Source organism: Siphateles boraxobius, unplaced genomic scaffold, assembly GCF_051911475.1.
Source record: "Siphateles boraxobius isolate OS27281-9 unplaced genomic scaffold, OSU_SipBor_1 65, whole genome shotgun sequence".
In the NCBI taxonomy this organism is placed as follows: Eukaryota; Metazoa; Chordata; class Actinopteri; order Cypriniformes; family Leuciscidae; genus Siphateles; species Siphateles boraxobius.
In genome coordinates, this window is record NW_027509192.1 from 13,928,719 (window position 1) to 13,948,466 (window position 19,748).

A 19,748-nucleotide genomic window follows, 5' to 3' on the forward strand; every position below is an offset into this window, starting at 1 on the left:
ATAGTATACATTTCTAATATCTGCCATGCATCTGTCAGAATTGTAATATCTTTGCATCACTAGTAACAAGTAAACAAAATATATTTTATTTGTTCTCATCATTTCTCATTGTGTATTAGATTTATACACATTTATTAGATTTAGATTTCCCTTAAAAGTCACATTAGAAAAAGGAATTTCTTTTCAGATTTCTGAATGGTTTACAACTAGGCACAAAGAGTAACTGTGTTTTCCAGAATTTCCTTTAGGCTGAATGATATTTGTTTTACTAAAGTTTCCCACAAAAACTGCTCAAAATGGACTGTGAGATTGACAGATAAAGAGTGCTGATGATCTCGTGCTCCACAGGAATCACTAATTATGAGGAGTACTCACTGATCCAAGAGCAGGTGGAGGAGAAGCGAGAAGATGGAATGGGAACGCTGAAGAAAGACAGAACCCTCCTGCGTGATGAGAGGAAGATGGAGAAGCTGAAAGCCAAACTTCACACCGATGATGATTGTGAGGCTCCTGGCAACTGTGAAAAAAACATTAGCAAACAGAAACAAACCTTCCTGCCAGATTTACACACACACCGTCCAAATCTTTTACTGATATAATAATTAGTATCATCCCCCCCCCCATATTATATGCTTGTTGGATTGGAACTGTGTTGGTAATACACATAATTGAAAAAAGAATTCTGCTGCTATTGGTTACAAGGCCAAATGTTTAATTTGCAGTGAACTGGCTAGACCACAGTCGGACGTTTCGGGAGCAGGGTGTAGAAGAGAGCGAGATACTACTTCTACGAAGGAAGTTCTTCTATTCTGATCAGAACGTAGACTCTCGTGATCCAGTCCAGCTCAACCTCCTCTACGTACAGGTAAAAGATCATTTATGTCTATCGCTTTTTGCTCTTTTTCTATTTCAGATCATATCCTGATCCAGGTTGTCACAAAAAAAAAATCAGCCAATCAGATCGTATTTGATGTTAAATTTAGGCAAGGCAAGTTTTTTTTTTACACCAATGTTTTTAACCTATTGAGATTTCACTGTGGGCGGAGCTAGAATTTTTTCATTTGATACTTTTGTCCTTCATGGCAGGTTATGAATAATATAATACAATATATTATACAATAATATACTATAATTAGCTAGTGAGTTTTAGCAACAGCTCTTTGACCTGGAAGTTCTTCACCCTGAAACCCTTTATAATTATTGATAATTATGTTGTATTTCAACAATAATAATCTTTTTTTATTGACTTGTTGTTATTCTCTTTTACTGACATTCTGTCTGTCTATGTCTTTTTTGGCTGATTTAACTGTATTGCACAAGTTTACCAAAACCTCCTCATCGCCACCTGCTCTAACAATTAATTAATTTCTCAGAGCCAGTATTGCACAGACATTTAAGTGTTTAAATATTGTCATTTTAGTTTTATGAAAGCAGTGAAATAGTCCTTTGCACTTATGAATGAATTATTGGTCAGCCTAGAAGGCAATGCGCTTATCTTCACAGCTGCTGATTTGTCGATTTGTCTTTTCCTCCCCATAGGCAGTATGGATAACATTTCTCTCACATCTCTTCCTAATTAGGCAATTTTATTTATTTATTTATTTTTCAGATTGTAATGCAATGCAAAATCCACAAATAATCAGAACATAATTTATGTTTTTTTTTGTCTATATAGGAATTTGAACCAGTGAGATTTCATTGTGGGCGGCGCTTTCTTTTTCAATGGTCTACTTTACTGACTATAAGTAACTTTGCAACTATATGTCAACTTATTCTACTTACCCAAACTCTAACACCTAACCATAACCTAACAGTCTACTAGTACTCTAATAAGAGTTAGTTGGCATGTTGTTGCAAAGATACTTATAGTAAGTAGAGTGTCTAAAGTGGACCATCGAAATAAAATGATGCAATAAAATAACCTTATTTTATTGCATCATGCTTAGTTTACACATGCTTTGACGCCTTGTCCTAATTTGGCACTTTTTGAGTATTGTTTTTTTTTTTTTTTATGCGTGTAAAATTCTAAAACTCGTGGAACATGATGTTTATTATGTATCTTTGTGGGAATTTGGATCAATACGATATAATTTTGGATGGAGCTAACCGACATGATTCAATGAATATAATAGGACTGGAAAAAATAACACATTATTTTTGTTGGTTAGTTTAATGCAGCAAAAATAATGATCACATTACAAACCAGCTCAAATATTCTTAAACGGGAAACTGAAATGTATTGTGTGATGTTTTATTGCGTCATGCTTCGTTCGCACATGGTCTTACATGTGATGTTGTCACACATTCACACCAAACATATTTCATTTTCTCTCTGGTTTGAGTCATAAGGACTAGTGTCACAAAATGGCCAGCAGGTTTTCATGCATACATGTTTATGTATGTAAATGTGTGTGTGTGAGTAGTCTAGTGGGAATGTGTGCGACCACTCAAGGAGCTCTGCACTAGTGCGTGTTTTCCCTCAAGGCCATGAGGCTGTTGTAGCACGCGGGCCTCTGGAGCACATGGTTCGCTGCAGATGCATTAGTGTGTCTGTCTGAGGAGTCCAGAGCAACTGCCCGCTGATAAACATGCACATACTCAGTCACCTGCACTTGTTAGCTCATATAAAGTAATTTATAAGCACTTATTTCCTTGTAAATGGTCAGTGTATCTGGGTTTGAATGGAAAAAATGGAAAAAGAATGGCTGTATCCTTGTAATTAAATGTTTGTTTACAATATATCCAATTTTCACATTCAAAAACTGTGGCAGTATCATGTTACAGTGGCACTTTGATATGTATACTGGTATTATGATTACGTGTGCTTAAGAAAATCCCCCAAAACATGGTATTAGTATGGTAACCTACATGCTACATTGTATTACCATGTATGTTTGTTTAAGATTGTGTTGGTACATGTCCAAAAATGTTGATATTATTACAACATTACCATGTTCAGAAACATGATAATACTGTGGTTACCATATTAATTTTAGCATATTATAGTATGTATATAATACTACAAGATATTTTGATATTTTTATGAAAACCGTGGTATTAGCATGGTACATTTGTTCAAAAAACATAGTATCACAGTTTTTGTTTAAATAACATTATACATAGTTATGCCTCACAACTATGTTCTATGTAAATGAAGAGGTGTCATATCGCTCACAAGTTCAGTATGGTGTACCACAAGGCTCAGTACTAGGACCTTTACTTTTCACCCTGTACATGCTGCCTTTGGGAGATATCATAAGGAAGCATGGCGTTAGCTTTCACTGTTAGGCTGATGATACTCAGCTCTATATTTCTTTGCACCCTGGCGAAACTTACCAATGCAAAAAATTAACAAAATGCATAATTGATATTAAAAATTGGATGATTAGTTATTTCCTACTACTTAATTCCAAAAAAACAGAGGTTTTAATTATTGGACCTAAAACCTCTGCGGAATAACCCAAAATACTTTCTAACATTTGATGGCTGCTCTAATTAAAAGTCAAATTTCTACCATCTGTAAAACATTTTTCGGTCTTAAAAATGTATCTAAATATGCTCTCATGACAAAACCATGGTATAAGCTTGTTACCATTCCCAAATACACAGCATCACTAGAGTTCCTTGTCAAAAAACATAGTATTAACATGGTATTTTTCTAAAATCATGTTATGTCATGAAACTTTGATATTTGTTTACCATGTACCTAAAACATGGTATTACAATGGTACTTTGATTATCATATTCATGCAACATGGTTCTACCATGTCCAGAAACATGGTATTAACATGGTTAACTCTCCAAAAATTCCAAAAAGAATTTCATGGTATTACCATGATACATGTCCAAAAATTGGTATTGGTATTTGTACCATGGTATTTACATTGTATTCTACAGTGCTTCGGCTAATAATACCGTGGTACCTTTTGTAAGTGATGGATACAGTTCTTTTTTTGTATGTTCGTGCAGTTGAATGGGTGCACATGAGTCAGGACACACACATATAGAGTAACACTTCTCCTCCCTTTCCTCAATCTCCCTCTGTCTCTCTCTTCCTCTGTAGTAAACACACACGCCCCCTTGAAATTCTCTGACATGGTGCCACACACACCCACATACTTTGAGAAACAGAAGAGCGGCACTCACACACACACACACACACAGACCATTACACATGTATGCACTCAGGAGTGTTTGGCAAGCTGAAGGGGATTTCTCTGCTCCGTACTGGGGGTGTAACCATGTCGTATCTGAGTTTGTCATGATGTGTTCCCATAAACCCAAACTGACTGTATCTGCTACTGTTACCATGTTGATGTCATCTGGGAGCGATGCGAGATGACTGGTGGATGTCCTGAGGGTGTCATCATAAACATGAACTTGTTTATGATTATGTAAAACTTCCATGACCTCATTCCCCATTCACACTCATATGTCTTCCTCTGTCCTTTTAATTCATTTATTCAAATTGTTTGAAAACTAGACAAATTGACGCCACTTATTTTGTAAATACTCACTTGGCGGGTGTGTAGGTACTAAAATTTTGTAACACTTTAGTTTAGGGTCCAATTTTCAGTATTAACTAGTTACTTGGTATCATGCTTATTACTAGGATATTTGCTGTTTATTAGTACTTATAAGTACAGTAATTAGTTCAGTAAAGAGTTTATTGAGGCAAAATTCATAGTTAATAGTGAGAATTGGACCCTAAACTAAAGTTGGACCTAAAAATTTTCTCTAAACTATACTCAGGTGTACATCAGGAGACACTCGAACAGACGGGCTGCCGCAGGCCGTCTGTAATATAACACAGCACTCAGTGTCACCACACTGTTTTATTGAAACATTACATTGTTCCAAACTTTTATGCTGCAATTTTATTGTCGTGCTCAAAAGGAGAATTCTTAAATGAATCTTCACAAAACAGTTTTCCAAATAACAGGGTTTCTTAGTCAAAATTCTCAGTCAAACCCCTTAAACTAAAAATGTTCATGAAACGGAAGTTGTGATCATCTTTTCTTCCCTATCGTGAGGTATGTCTGAGTGAAACACCCTTCTGTAGCAAGAACTAAATGTTGGGCGGGACTTCATTTTGTCCATTGGGAATTGATTGGATGGATGTGGTTTGCTATTGGTGGATCTCATGTGAGTGACACGTTGCCCCGCCTTCACGCCAGTAAACACGTCATCAGAGGAGAGAAGAGACTTTTTAATAATTTTAGATTGTTTTTGAAATGACATGTACAGATAAGTCATTTATTATAATAAATACTCCATTAATTTTCTTTTTTAATTTTTGATTTCATTGTGATATTAAAGGCCACAAATAAAAATACATATAGATATACATCTCTAAATATTCATTAAAGATGTTGACAGTCCTTCAAATGTTGTGTTTTCTGCTTTTTTGTTTGTTTTGGAACGTTTTGCGAATAAACTACACACCTTCTGTAACATCTTTGTTAGCACTCTTATTACCTTCTGTAACATCTGCTCTTGTTTCCTGTCTCTGATTCAGGCCAGGGATGACATTCTGAACGGATCCCACCCCGTGTCCTTTGATAAGGCCTGCGAGTTTTCTGGAATTCAGGCACATATCCAATTCGGTCCCCACGTGGAGCACAAACACAAGCCAGGATTTTTAGAGTAAGACCACATGCCCTGTAGCTGCGGTATCATATGCAACCCATTCAACACTGTCACTGTAACACACACACACAAAACACACTCTCTCGGTTGTTATCTGATTACATTTTAGACCAGACAATTATTTGTACGAATTTTGTGATGTCTGGAAGCCTTAAGAATCGATGTGGGCGTACGTTATGAAGATGTAATTCCCGCCAGGATGACCTCATGTGTTTTGTTTTGCTCTGAGGGAAACTGTTTGTGTAGTATGAGCGTAAACATGTGAAATGTATTTGCAGCCTAAAGGAGTTCCTACCAAAAGAATATATCAAGCAGAGGGGGGCGGAGAAGAGAATTTTTCAGGTACGTGACCCTCTGTCGACTTTACTCCAGGAAAACATGCTATTAGGCACCCTCCATGAATAAGATACAGAAAACAACCATTATATTTTCAAAACATGGTCCGTATAAGGAGCTGCTTAACCTTCAAGAAAATGTGGATTCCTGGAGGTCAAGCTAAATATTAGATGAATGGTTTTATTTCACGTGCATTATAAATTATAACGTAAATTGTATGTTACTAATATTTGTAACATATCTAAATACAATCTAAATAATGTTGTTGAAGTTGTTGGTTTTACTCTGATTTCGGTTCCCCCCTAATTTTTTACTATCAAGTTAATATCAACATTTGATTTTATACAAAATGTAAAACAATTCTACAACCAAATGCGTAACAGGGTTGAAAATGAAGCTTAAATTTAGATCTGGGATCAAAGCTTGGTTTGTAGTTATTGATCAATTTTCTGTTGAAAAGATCCAAATTATGTCCAAAATATTAATTTTTTGAGTCTCACAATTTTAAGGAATGTTCCATTTTTAATAGGGGGAGAAATCATGTGTTATAAGGCAACATATAGGATACATCTAAATATTATGCTTTTGGTCATTAGAAAGAGATAATGTTAACACTTTAAAAATAAGGTCTAATTTGTTAACAAAACTAACAGTGAGTAATATATTTTTATAGCATTTATTAACCTTTGTTCATGTTGGTTAATGAAAATGTTTATATTCATGTTAGTTTAATGTGCATTACCGAATGTTATTAAAAAATAGAACTTTTGATCTTAAAAATTAGGTAGTAAATGTTGCAATTACCATTAAGATAAATGATGTTCAAGTATTGTTAGTACTGTCATTGTTAGTTCATGTGAACTAATATAGGTAACCGTCAATGTTAACAAATGAAATTTTATTGTAAAGTTACCAAGAAAATTAAATACTTTAATTAAAATTGTTATACTTAAATGTACAGAATTCCAATTATCTATATTGTTAAAATAATAACTTTGAATGATGTTAATGTTAGATTATAGCTTGTGTATATACAGTATATGTTTATTCAGCTTGAGAAAGGCCTTCTGCTTTCTGACATTTAAATTAGTTTTACCTTGAAAGCCCAACTTGATAAAACATTAAGTTATAAAACTGAAAACAGAAACGGGAATTATTTAGAGCACACAAATGTGAATTAAAACCTGATAATGCAAAAGACTAAGTTGTAATGTGACCAAAAGGTGCCTGGTTCAAATCCCACAATGCCCTGGAAATGTTCTTGATCTAATCTCCTCACCAGGATCACAAAATCTGCGGTGAGATGACGGAGATCGAGGCGAAAGTCAAGTATGTGAAGCTTGCCAGGTCCCTACGCACATACGGAGTGTCGTTTTTCCTAGTGAAGGTGAGTATTAAAAAGTACAAAATCTAAATTCTGATTGGACGAGTCATGTTTGAAGCCTTAAAATGCAGATAAACGGTGTGTGCATGTAGCCAGTTAAGAAAGATGTTAAGATTTATTATCATTGTATTATTTTGTGCCACACATTTTTTTTTTCTCTCATCACATTCAATTCAGACTGCAAGCACACAAGTCGAGTAAAATGTAATTTCTTTTGTTGCGGTGCAGCACTGCCGCTGAATAGCGATGCAGGAAATACTGGAATCCACAATAAACCAGCAAACATAGTGATTGGAAAGATGATTAAACGATCCATATTATCAGTGCTCTCAGAGAATATAATCGCAGACACAAAAAATTTGCAAAACACATGGGTGTGTTCTTCAACTACACATCAACTAAGGGTTTATATCTTTTTTAAACTAACTATTTAACCCCTTCTCCCACACCCCCTATTTTGGCTAATGGGGCATAAATGACATACCCAAAATAAAAAGGTTGATGCTCATAAGTAATTTTGAATAGACGCATAACCAACATATATTTAGAAAGCCTGGAGACTTTACCGTTCAAGGGGCCCCATTTTAACATTGTAAGCGCATGGTCTGAAGCTCACGGCACAAGCACACTTAGGGCGTGTCCGAATCCACTTTTGCTAGTTTAACGACGGGAAAAATGTCGGCGGTCTAAAAAGGTTGTCCCTGTTCTCTTAATGAGTAATGGGTGTGTTTTGGGCATAACATGCAATAAACCAAGCAGAGTCTCATCTCCCATTTCCTTTAAAAGCCAGTTGCATTCGCGCTATGGCGGATTCGCTATTTACATGGTGGAATTTGCAAGTGGAAAAACTGAACGCTTCTCTAACGAGGAAACGGATCTGCTCGTGTGCAAGGTTAAAGCATGAGCAAAACATCTACGGGAAAAAGTGTACTCGCGTTGTGGACCCACCTATAGGCACATTTTACTTACGCGGTCTTTAAATAACCCAAAAAAATAAATACTGCGCAATTGACTTTACACCAGGTTTCAGTTGGTCAATGGCACAGCCTATTTCAGTTGCCTCAAAATAGCAACATGCCAACAACGCGCCTGAACACACCTCACACCTTTTCAGACCAGCAGCCCATGAGCGCACAAATGGGCGCAAATGCGTTTGCTATTTAAACAACGTGGAGCAGGACGTGAAAATGATAACTGCGTCGGGCTGAAACTAGCAAAAAACACTTCCATTGCGCCGTGTATGATAGGGCCCCAAGACTCAGACTGTTATTAATATGGATATTAATATTTTAAATGTATGATGGAGCTGTAGTGTAGCTACATAGAAACACAATGATGGCATGGTTCATTTCAAATCTCAGGATGTTATCTCTAAAACTATGATTTTTATGAAACATTTTCTAAGATCATGTCATGTAGTTTTTAGAGAAGGCTGACCTAATCTTCATTATTCTTTAATCATTATTCTTTTGTTTGTATTCAGCAATATTAGCCCTTATTCTGGCATTATATGGCTTGCCCATCTACACCACTTTGATTCCACCATACATTAATAATAATAATATATTATATAAATAAATTAATAATATATATAAGTTCTGTCAAATCGATTAATCGTGATTAGTATCTAACATATATATATATATATATATATACACATATATATATTATGTGTGTGTATGTATATGTATATGTATATATATATATATATATATATATATATATATATATATATATATAAATTAACCACAGAATGCTGCAATTGACCATAATCAAGTATTCAAGAGAGCCTTGTAATTAATTGTTGAAAAGTAAGCCTGTGTAAGTCTTTATCCATATACAGGGTTCTTCGAAAGTGTTTTCATTTATTCCAGTTCTGTTTGTGTTTTTTAAGACTATTAAGCAGTTTTAATCTGTACGGCACACAGAGGAAGATTTACAAGCCGCTCACTCAAGGATCAGTTTCAGGTCATTAGTGGAGTGTTACTAAGTGCCCGGTTTCAAATTAATAGGGCCTAACAATAGATTGCACTGCTTTGAATTAGCAAAAGCACCGTTCCTGACTGACGCAGACGATTAGACAATGAACATTTACCAAAAAGAAAATCTATATTTACTTATGTTGCATAAACCTCACCCTTGAAAAACGATGTCAATTGTGCATGAGGGCCCTAAACAAAATCAGCGGGTCTTGCTGTTATTTATAATGCCCTCTTATCAGAGGTTGTTATTTTCGACCCTCAGGTGAAAACAATAGTCCTGAGATGTTCGGCACAAGAGGTCATTTAAACGTTTAGTGTTATTATGTATTTGTGTGGTGGTCCGAGCCATCTGGCAGGATGCCGTTTGCAGGCAATTGTTTTGTGTGTGCGTGCGTGGCGTGTGTGTGTGAGAGAGAGAGAGAGAGAGAGAGAGAGAGAGAGAGAGAGAGAGAGAGAGAGAGAGAGAGAGAGAGGAAATGGCAGAAAGCACCATGGTCAAGTGGCACATTAGCTTTAAAATGAGATGTCAGTATGCAAGATTAAGATTGGCATGCTCAGTCTAGATCATAGAATGTTTAATTAGTATGCCAAAAGTGCCTGGATGCTGTACTATGTTGTGAAAATGTATTAATGCACGCTTTTTGGGGGTTATATTAACTACTATTCTATGTGAGGCTCTTTCTGATGCTCTAATTCGGTATCAAGGTGAAACTGTATGATTTCGTATACCAGATTTCACACATAAGTCACCGCTATTAAGGAACAAAGAATCTGGAAACCATCTAATTTTAAGTGTCTTTTTTTTTAAAAACCCATGCAAATGAGTCAATTCACATGCATCCGAATCATAAATGTCACTCAAACTTCAGTTAAATGCTGTTCTAACGTATAATCGACATCAAATAGACATTTGGGTGAAGTATTGTATGTGAGCTAACAGAGCATTCCAATAATTGCATGCTGGATTACTACAAAACTACTTAAAAACCCAGTGAGAAGCATATCGATACATCAATACATGACAAGCATAATGAAGAGCTCCGTTTTTTTTAAACAACCAATGTGTTTTAGAGTTGTCACAACTGTTTGGAGACAGGTGGTATCAGGGGGCGGGGCATTCTCATTGTAAAGATCATTTGATTGGGCGAAACGCTCTGTAGTGCAGGATGAGTCATCAGTATTTTTCGGCTGTTTACCTTGAGCAGAAAGACTAAATGACTAGACTTTTAAAAGTACTTTTCTTTTTTTTATAGTATAATATAATATTCCAGAGGGCCAGTGCAGTATGTATTTTTCAAACATAGAAGCGATTCAACAATCCGTTATTCTGCTGAGGGGGTGTTTAAACAAGGACATTAAACCACATACAGGAAGACACTTCTTTCAAAATGATTAATGCGCAAAACAAAATGTAGTTATTTTATAAATACAGAAATAAAAGTCAGCAATCAGCATCCCATTGTCTATTTCAGTCCTCGCCACACAATACACAAACGCCTCGTGTTATTTTTCAACAGGAGAAGATGAAAAGCAAGAACAAGTTGGTCCCGCGTCTGCTGGGCATTACCAAAGAGTCAGTGATGAGGGTGGATGAAAAGACCAAAGAGGTGGTGCAGGAGTGGCCCCTCACCACAGTGAAGAGGTGGGCGGCTTCACCCAAGAGCTTCACACTGGTACGTTATTCACTCCACAGTGTGATTGGATTGTTCCTTTGACTCTTCAGTCACCTTATTTGCCTATATATTCACTATGCTAATTTAGTTGCATATACAGTGGCCACTATAATGTATAACACTTTGGGCCAGATATACTAAACATGGGAAATTAGCGTGAGAGCGCAATCCCATAAAAGCTCCGATGGGAGTGGAATGTTCTGCGCGTGATCGAGTGACGACGCGTCGCACATTAAAGAACACAGACGCGGTCAGATCCTTTCCACAATGACCAACACAATCTACCAAAGAAGCGCAAATTAGCGTCTGGTTTAAGACGTGATTTTTTGGGGGCGGTAAATAATGGCGCAAATACCACTAGCGCAAACCTCAGTAAATCACCTTGCATGTTGCGCCTGAAAGGGAAACTCCTACAAATGCATAAGCTATGCAATAAGGTCAGCCACAAAAATATCTGTTTCCACGCCTTTTCAGTGCTAATTTTTCACTGCATGTCTCTAGTAAATCCTGACAGTATTTTTTTAACGTCAAAATCTGGCCCTTAAAGCTGCAGTAGGGAGTTTTGAGAAAATGTTGACTTAGCCTGAAAATTTGAACAAGCACAACTTACAGGTCCAACCCCCTTGCTCTCTGCTACGCTACAGCCCTCCCTCCACAGCTCCTCTCCCACAGCGGAGCCTGCCGTGAACGCGCAGGCTAGTAAGCAGGACCACCGATGACGGCGGATTATAAACAGTTATGGAACATTCACTAATAGGGACGAAACATCAACAATATGCTTTACATTGACTATGGCCTGCCCATACTTTGACTACAAACTTGGTCCTCAAATCATTATGTATTTTGCAATACATGTAACTTTATAACGTTGCACTCTTTCTATAAGTTATAAATAGCTAGTAAGATAACGTTAAAGGATTAGTTCACTTTTTAAAAAACTTTTGCTGATAATTTACTCACTCCCATGTCATCCAAGATGTCCATGTCTTTCTTTCTTCAGTCGAAAAGAAATTAAGGTTTTTGATGAAAACATTCCAGGCTTTTTCTCCATATAATGGACTTCAATAGGACACAAACGTTTCAAGGTCCAAATGTCAGTTTCAGCGCAGCTTCAAATGGCTTAAAACGATACCAGACGATGAATAAGGGTCTTATCTAGCGAAACGATCGGTCATTTCAAAAATAAATAAAAAACTTTACTTTTATAAGCACAAATGCTCGCCTTGCTCTGTTCTGTGATGCACGTTTGTGATCCTGTTCGAACTCGTTCATCAAAATGAACAAATCTTTTTTGCCATGATGATATTCTAATTATATGACCAGTATAGAAACAATATATATAAATATATACATGTATAATTTTATTATAAGGTATGTTATATTACATTTTGTTTTGTGTTTAACAAGATTTAAATACAAAGTACAAAATAACATACAATGGGCCCAAAAAGTATTTGGACTCTTTAGTCACACTAAAAAAAATTAGTTTGCAAATACTGACAATGGCATTCAGACAATATTAAAGCTCCAGTAGGTAACTTTTGTAAACAAATATTTGTTAAAACTGTCATTATGTCCTGACAGTAGAATATGAGACAGATAATCTGTGAAAAAATCAAGCTCCTCTGGCTCCTCCCTGTGGTCCTATTGCCATTTGCAGAAATACACCGCTCCCGGTCAGAAACAACCAATCAGAGCCAGGAGGAATGTCTTAGCAGTGTCAATCACGCTCGTGTACGCGCTGATCACCCCTCTCTTGCACAGCGCGAGCGCGTACCGTCGTTCGTGACTCTCCTGTTCGAACTCATTCATCCAAATGAACGAATCTTTTTTTGAGTCATTTCGTTCGTTGAATGAACGAAATGACTCGAAAAAAGATTCGTTCATTTGGATGAACGAGCAGGATTTGCACCTGCCCACACTGCCAAAATAACCAAAACCTGGTTCAATGACCATGGTATTCCTGTGTAATTACTGTGTGATTTCATGTAATATTCTAATTTTCTGGGATTTTGATTTTGTGGGTTTCATAAGCTGTAAGCCATAATCATCAAAATTATAACAAATAAAGTCTTGAAATATCTCACTTTGCATGTAATGAGTCTATATAATATATTACTTTCACCTGTTAAGTTGAATTCTTGAAATAGATCAACTTTTTTATGATATTCTAATTATATGACCAGCACCTGTATATATTATCTCTGTTATTTTGTACTTTATATTTAAATCTTAATCAAAATTAAATATCATAAATAAACGTATAAATGTATAATATTATGATATGTTTTTTGTAATTTAATAATGAAATATAATACATACTATATTATGATAATTGTATACATACAGTATATACTGTGCATATATATATATATATAGACTCCATTTATATGTTATTAATGTAATTACTAAGCATTGATGCATTAATAGCATTGATAAGAAATGTATTTTATTTGTTTATGAAATATAAGTGTGAAGGAATTTACAATTATATAAACCAGCAAGAATCCAACTTAATCACTTTAAAGACTTGAAAATAGCACAATGGGAGGCAAAGATGAAAGAAATTAAAGTTTGCTGCCTTGGAGTGTGTTGTTCATTTATCATTATGATATTGAATGGAATTTCGACATGGCTATGCTTAAAGGGTTAGTTCGCCCAAAAATGAAAATGATGTCATTAATTACTCTCCCTCGTGCTGCTCCAAACCCGTAAGACCTTCGTTCATCTTCGGGACACAAATTAAGATATTTTTGATGAAATCCGAGAGCTTTCTGATCCCCCATAGAATGCAACGTTATAACTAATTTCAAGGCCCAGAAAGGAAGTAAAGACATCGTTAAAATAGTCCATGTGACTACAGTGGTTCAACCTTAATGTTATGAAGCAACGAGAATACTTTTTGTGCACAAAAAAAAACAGAAATAATGACTTTATTCAACAATTTTCTCGAACAATGTTGTAGACTGACACGGAAGAAGCTATATAGGCAAACATTTTAATGCGCTTAACCTTTTTCCGCAAAGAAACCCTTGGATGGGTTAACAGCTAATATCATTGTAAAAATGTTATTGTTGCTATAACGTAATAATAGTTTTTTTTTCCTCTATAAAATGCCCTAGTCCTCTTTTACATGAGTGTTTTAACCTTGCTTTGAGATGTGCAGTTCTGTTTCACCATTAAGAGCCACTTATAGCATCTCATGTACAGGACTTGTGCTCCAAGGACAGTTGGCTGATTTCCTGTCAGCTAAAATAGAAAGCACACATCTACACTGTACAAGAAGACAGCCTTGATGTGTGCTTCTCGTATCTGATATATGTTCGTTTGTGTGTGTGTATGTGTGTGTGTGTGTGTGTGTGTGTGTGTGTGTGTGTGTGTGTGTGTGTGTGTGTGTGTGTGTGTGTGTGTGTGTGTGGCCTTGTGCAGGATTTCGGCGAGTACCAGGAGAGCTATTATTCCGTCCAGACCACAGAAGGAGAGCAGATCTCACAACTCATCGCTGGATACATTGACATCATCCTTAAGAAAGCAAGTCACTGGCTCTGCAAAACATGAGAATTAAAGGGACAGTTCACACAAAATGTTGTCAATAGAATTGTTTTTTATTTGGCTGAACTATTTTAAATTATCCGTCACGAAGTTATTTCATAAATTTGGTGTCATTTATTCACTCAGGTGTTTTCCTTGATGTTCTTATTTTACAGAAACAGAGTAAAGATCGGTTTGGTTTGGACGGTGATGAGGAATCCACCATGCTGGAAGAATCTGTATCCCCCAAAAAGTCAGTGGAGATCTCTTGTTCTTATCCCATGATGCTCAGAATTCATTCAAGCCACACTTGTAATTGCGTTGTGATTACACATCTATAAATGTTGTTTTGAATCAGTGCGTTTCATTTGTATTCGACTGATGGTGTGTAACTGAGGTTTCTAATGATGTTGGAGACGCGCTTTTCTCTTCTTTTACCCTTCAAGTGAAAGGCGCTGAGAACACGAGAGAGAGAGATTATTATTTCCACAAAAAGTGCTACATCATCAGCAAGGCGTCATTTAAGATATCAGGTTCCTGGAAGAGATAGATAGTAAATGTGTGAATATTTCCCTTTCTACATTTCACTATTTCTCAGCCACTCACTAAATCTTGGTTTATGTATTTAATAAAACGGCTGCCTTATAGTTTGATAAATTGCTTTTTTTATAGTACATTTGTATAAGATTTCAAACATTCTACCAAAAAAGTAATGTGTTTAAGTGTTAATAAATTACATTTTACCATATCATGCTACAGTAATTAAATTTGGGATATAATTATGGCTTCAGAAAGGTACTGTTGGAAGATTGGCAGTAACAGGGTTGGCCGTTTTACAGTTAAATTAACAGATTATAACTGCAAACAGTTATATTTGCAAAATGTACTCTTTTAGTCTGTCAAGATCATTTAAATGCTACAAATATCCAGTTGTGAGTAATCACTTGTTTACCATAGAAAATCATTGCAACAGGGTTGATTTGTTTAATTTGACTTTACAAGCCTTGCACTCAAGGTCGTGAAACTACAACACGCTTCTTTAAAGAATAATTGCATTTCAACCGATATTCTCTTATCGAGTTAGTAGATTATTTCTACACGAAATCAATAAGGTTGATATTTTACGATTGTCCCATACTGACAAATGTAACAAAAGAATGAAGGCATATTTTCCACTGTTTTTCACTAAATGAAGACCAAAAATCAGTATATTAATACACTATAATCAATAGCAGTAATAGATTAAAGGTAAAAAGTAAACCAAAAAAATGCTATGATGACCAATGAATATTCACTTTTTCTTGGTGATTTATCAAATGTAACTATAAAGAAAATTGATTCATTGTAATAAATAAATACATTTTAATGAAATCAATTTACTGTAACTGTAAAGGTCCTTGCACACTGAGTCCGGTCGTTTTTTCGTCATTCAGTGGCTCTGTATTGCGAAATACACAGTAATCAAACCCGGAATTTTTTTATGACGGACAAAAGTTTCGGAGACAGTGTGTAAACATGATTGACACAACGTGAGGTCGTATTTATTTTTTAATCTGCGAAAATTTGGGACGAGAATTTCGAGAGAAAGAAAGGACCTTTATAGTTAAATCTGAAAAATAAAAATAAACATTTTTAGAGACCTTTTTGTATCAAATCTGAGCTACTGGTTTGACCAAGCTAGCAGAAAAAATTCAAAGTTACTTCGCCTGGCACTTCTTCCCAGCAGCTCTTTTATCCAGCCTGGGCTCTGATTCTATCAGAATCGGATATACAGATGGGTCACGTCCTCTCGAGCACTGCCTAGAAAGTGGTTGTTATGGGCGACGGCATCCCACTTCTCTCTGTAGGAGGAGGGGAGACGTCGGGCATCGCCTGCGTCTGTCCTCGTGCCAGCTTACTCATGTTACTTTTAGCACTATAATCCAAAAATTGAGGCCTCTCACAATGAGCTCTAATTAAGCATTAGTCCCTGAAGCGTGTGTTTTCCTGGTGCGAATAGGGAAGAGCCACTCAGCTGATTTTAAAAGCTGTCAGTCAGTAATTACATTAACAACAACAACCATCATTCACAGATATAAGAGTGAAAGCAGCCTGACAGCGTCTAATAATGAGACATTTCTTGTTTCGTAGATCCACTATCCTCCAGCAGCAATTTAATCGGGTCGGTCGAGTCGAGCACGGGTCGGTGGCACTGCCTGGCATCATGCGGTCGGGGTCAATCGGAGGCCCCGACACGTTCAACATGGGCACAATGCCCTCGGCTCAACAGCAGATCACCATGGGACAGATGCACAGAGGACACATGCCCCCTCTGGTGAGAACACGCAACTGCGCTGATGTTTATATCTCGATCGCATTTGTGAGACCGCTGGACCTGATTTAAACCAGGTTGGATTTCTATGGTTTTGTCAACTCTAAACCTACTCTGAAACTCAGAGCTTGTTCAACTAGCTTCATGAAACAGGCCATAGGGATCCATGTGTTACTTAAATCTAAATTGTGATTTATTTGTGGGTAATTAGACTGTCAAATTTGATAATTGGGATAATTGGGAGCTCAAAGCTTTATGATGGTTATGTTGACAAGGTGAATTATCAAAATTGATTGTTAAATGACATTTATCGAATCTTCTGCGGTTTTTTATAGTATAACTGTGATACTGTGATGTTTACATGTTTTAAGATGATAACAGAGGTCTAGGGACTATGAAACTACCATATAAGTTTCCAAACAGTCGATCCACAGACAAATACACACAGCCTGCATAAAGTAGCTGTGCCTTTTCACGAGTTGTTGTGACTTCCGTATATTTGTGATGTCAGAACTACTCAGTCACCGCCTTCAGTCACCACCTCCACCAATGGTGGGTCACTCAGAAAACAACAGGCCAATCAGAAGAGAGGCTCTTGAATATTAAGTAGACAGGCCAAAATCGACCTGTTCTTGGCAGAGCTCATGAGAAAGGAGCTGTAAAAATATATTGAGATGGTTTTTGGTACTTACACCGAAAATATATATTCTTAAGGACATCAAAACCTAAAATAAAACTTCATAAAGTTGTACAATATGGGACCTTTAATGTTTATTTTATTTTGAGTAACACATTTTTTTATGGTTTTAGTTTCATTTTAAAGACTGCCATGAAGACATTTTTAATATTAGCTCATAATTTGGCAGCAGGTATATTAGGCTGCTGTCACTTTAAGACTTGATGCACGGATCCATTATACTGTTACATGCGATTTCGTAACTGTTCCAATACTTAAAATATAACTGACTGTGTTTACGTGAATACTCTCCAAGACCGGCAATTTGACATTATTTTGTGTGTATTTGACTGTTTAAGCGCAATAAGCAGCGGAAAAAAACTCAAGTACTGAGAGGCGGCTTCATGTCCCACTTTTAGTGCAAGCACAAAATCTGCAGGAATGAGTAAAATGATGCGCAATATGCACAATCCCACGCCAAAATTCAAGCCCTGTTACACCAACAATATTCACCCCGAGCAAATGAAACGAGTGAGTGAGGGGACGCGCGTTTGTGTGTAACTCGCTGCTAACAAAGTGCTAAAAAGATACATACCAGGTTTTTCTATAGAGTGTGTTTAAGTTTTTTTTTCTGCGTGTCGTCTTCTAAATGACTACTTCCTGTGCCGTCAGAGTCTGGCCCAGCAAGCACTGATGGGAACCATCAACACCAGTATGCAGGCTGTCCATCAGGCGCAAGCTGACCTGGGAGAGGTCGATAATCTTCCACCACTAGGACACGACATGGTGAGAAATTATACAGAGACAAAAAAAAACTGTATTTTAAAAGGTAAAGTATATTATATTCGTGGCACTGGTGCAAAAATAATGATTGTTTGTACTGCTGTAAACCACATATTGTCTGATTTTATGTGGTTAATGGTGTTAGGAGGAAATATCCTCGTACAGTATGGCCCTGTTTGTGATTTATTATGCAGTAGAAGGTTGCTAGTTCAAATCCCATGAGGGACATTGAGCCAGAATATGCGCCACAAACTAGAGTAAAAGCTTCATAATTAGTTTTTTTATAATAAGGTTTTTGTTATTGTGACATTACAGCAGTGTATTGTGACATTGCCTTACAATTATTGTTCATTATTGACTATTATTGCAGAGATGGTCATTGATCATTTACCTGTGCTTACATAACCTTGATATTTCGTAGTGGAAAACAATCCCTAAAAAACACATGAATACACTAGTATTAACTTTCCTCTCTTTTCTCCCAAAAAGGCGTCCAGAATGTGGGTTCAGAACAAGGTGGATGAATCCAAACATGAGATTCACTCCCAAGTGGATGCCATCACGGCTGGTACCGCATCAGTGGTCAACCTCACTGCCGGTATGTGACCGAATAAGGAATTACCCATAAACCATCACATTAAAAATTCCTTACTTAGCCTCTTTTCAAATGCTTATATGACCTTAAATTCATTGAAATTCTTTGGGATGTTCTGAAGTAGACTTTACAAGATCTTAACCAAAAATGGTTGCACCTCTTGATGGAAATAAATGTTGTAATTTTATATCCAGCAAGAGGTGCATACATTTTTTGGTCAAGATCTTGTATTCACAATGCAAGAGTCCAGCACTCTGTAAAGTCTCCTCCAGCACATCCCAAAGACTTTCACTGAATTTAAGGTCTGGAATCAGAGGTGCCAATTAATGTGTGAAAATTATTCTTCATTCTCCCTCCCAACCATTCTTTCACAGTTTGAGCCTGATGAATCTCGACATCGTCATCCTGGAATAGTCATGATGTGTCTTCCTACGTGGTTGTTTAAGAAATGAAAAGCTACACACTCCATGAATTAGAATGGTTGCCAAACATATAACATGCTAGACACATAATAATCACTGCAATAATGATCCAATCATAGACTCTTAAGCATTGCCTATTTAAATCCAAACAGCGACTTTGTTTTTTGGCCAGGCAGTGTGGTTTCAATGGTACTTAGTAGAGTGTCTAAAGTGGACCATCGAATAAATTGTAGCCTTAGAGTGTATTTAGAAAGTATAACATGCTATGAAATTAGCCTTAGGAAGACAAACGATGTGCTGAAAATCAAATTCATGTTGGAAATGATCATGACTTTTCCCAAAAATTACACACTGTAATTTTCCTGAGATGTGTATATTCACTGTTAAACATAATTGACGACACATC

General features: G+C 36.5%; 1 protein-coding gene across 1 annotated transcript in view; it reads left to right on the top strand.

Annotated features, from left to right (window-relative positions):
- The window catches only part of tln2b (talin 2b), a 154,979-nt gene that overhangs the window by 73,111 nt on the left and 62,120 nt on the right, over positions 1-19,748 (top strand). Inside the window, exons 5-15 of the mRNA XM_077211108.1 lie at positions 349-501; positions 723-865; positions 5,519-5,646; positions 5,928-5,991; positions 7,268-7,372; positions 10,869-11,024; positions 14,454-14,555; positions 14,732-14,808; positions 16,686-16,869; positions 18,215-18,328; positions 18,815-18,923. Coding sequence (XP_077067223.1) covers positions 349-501; positions 723-865; positions 5,519-5,646; positions 5,928-5,991; positions 7,268-7,372; positions 10,869-11,024; positions 14,454-14,555; positions 14,732-14,808; positions 16,686-16,869; positions 18,215-18,328; positions 18,815-18,923 — 1,335 coding nt within the window. The remainder of the gene's footprint in view (positions 1-348; positions 502-722; positions 866-5,518; positions 5,647-5,927; positions 5,992-7,267; positions 7,373-10,868; positions 11,025-14,453; positions 14,556-14,731; positions 14,809-16,685; positions 16,870-18,214; positions 18,329-18,814; positions 18,924-19,748) is intronic.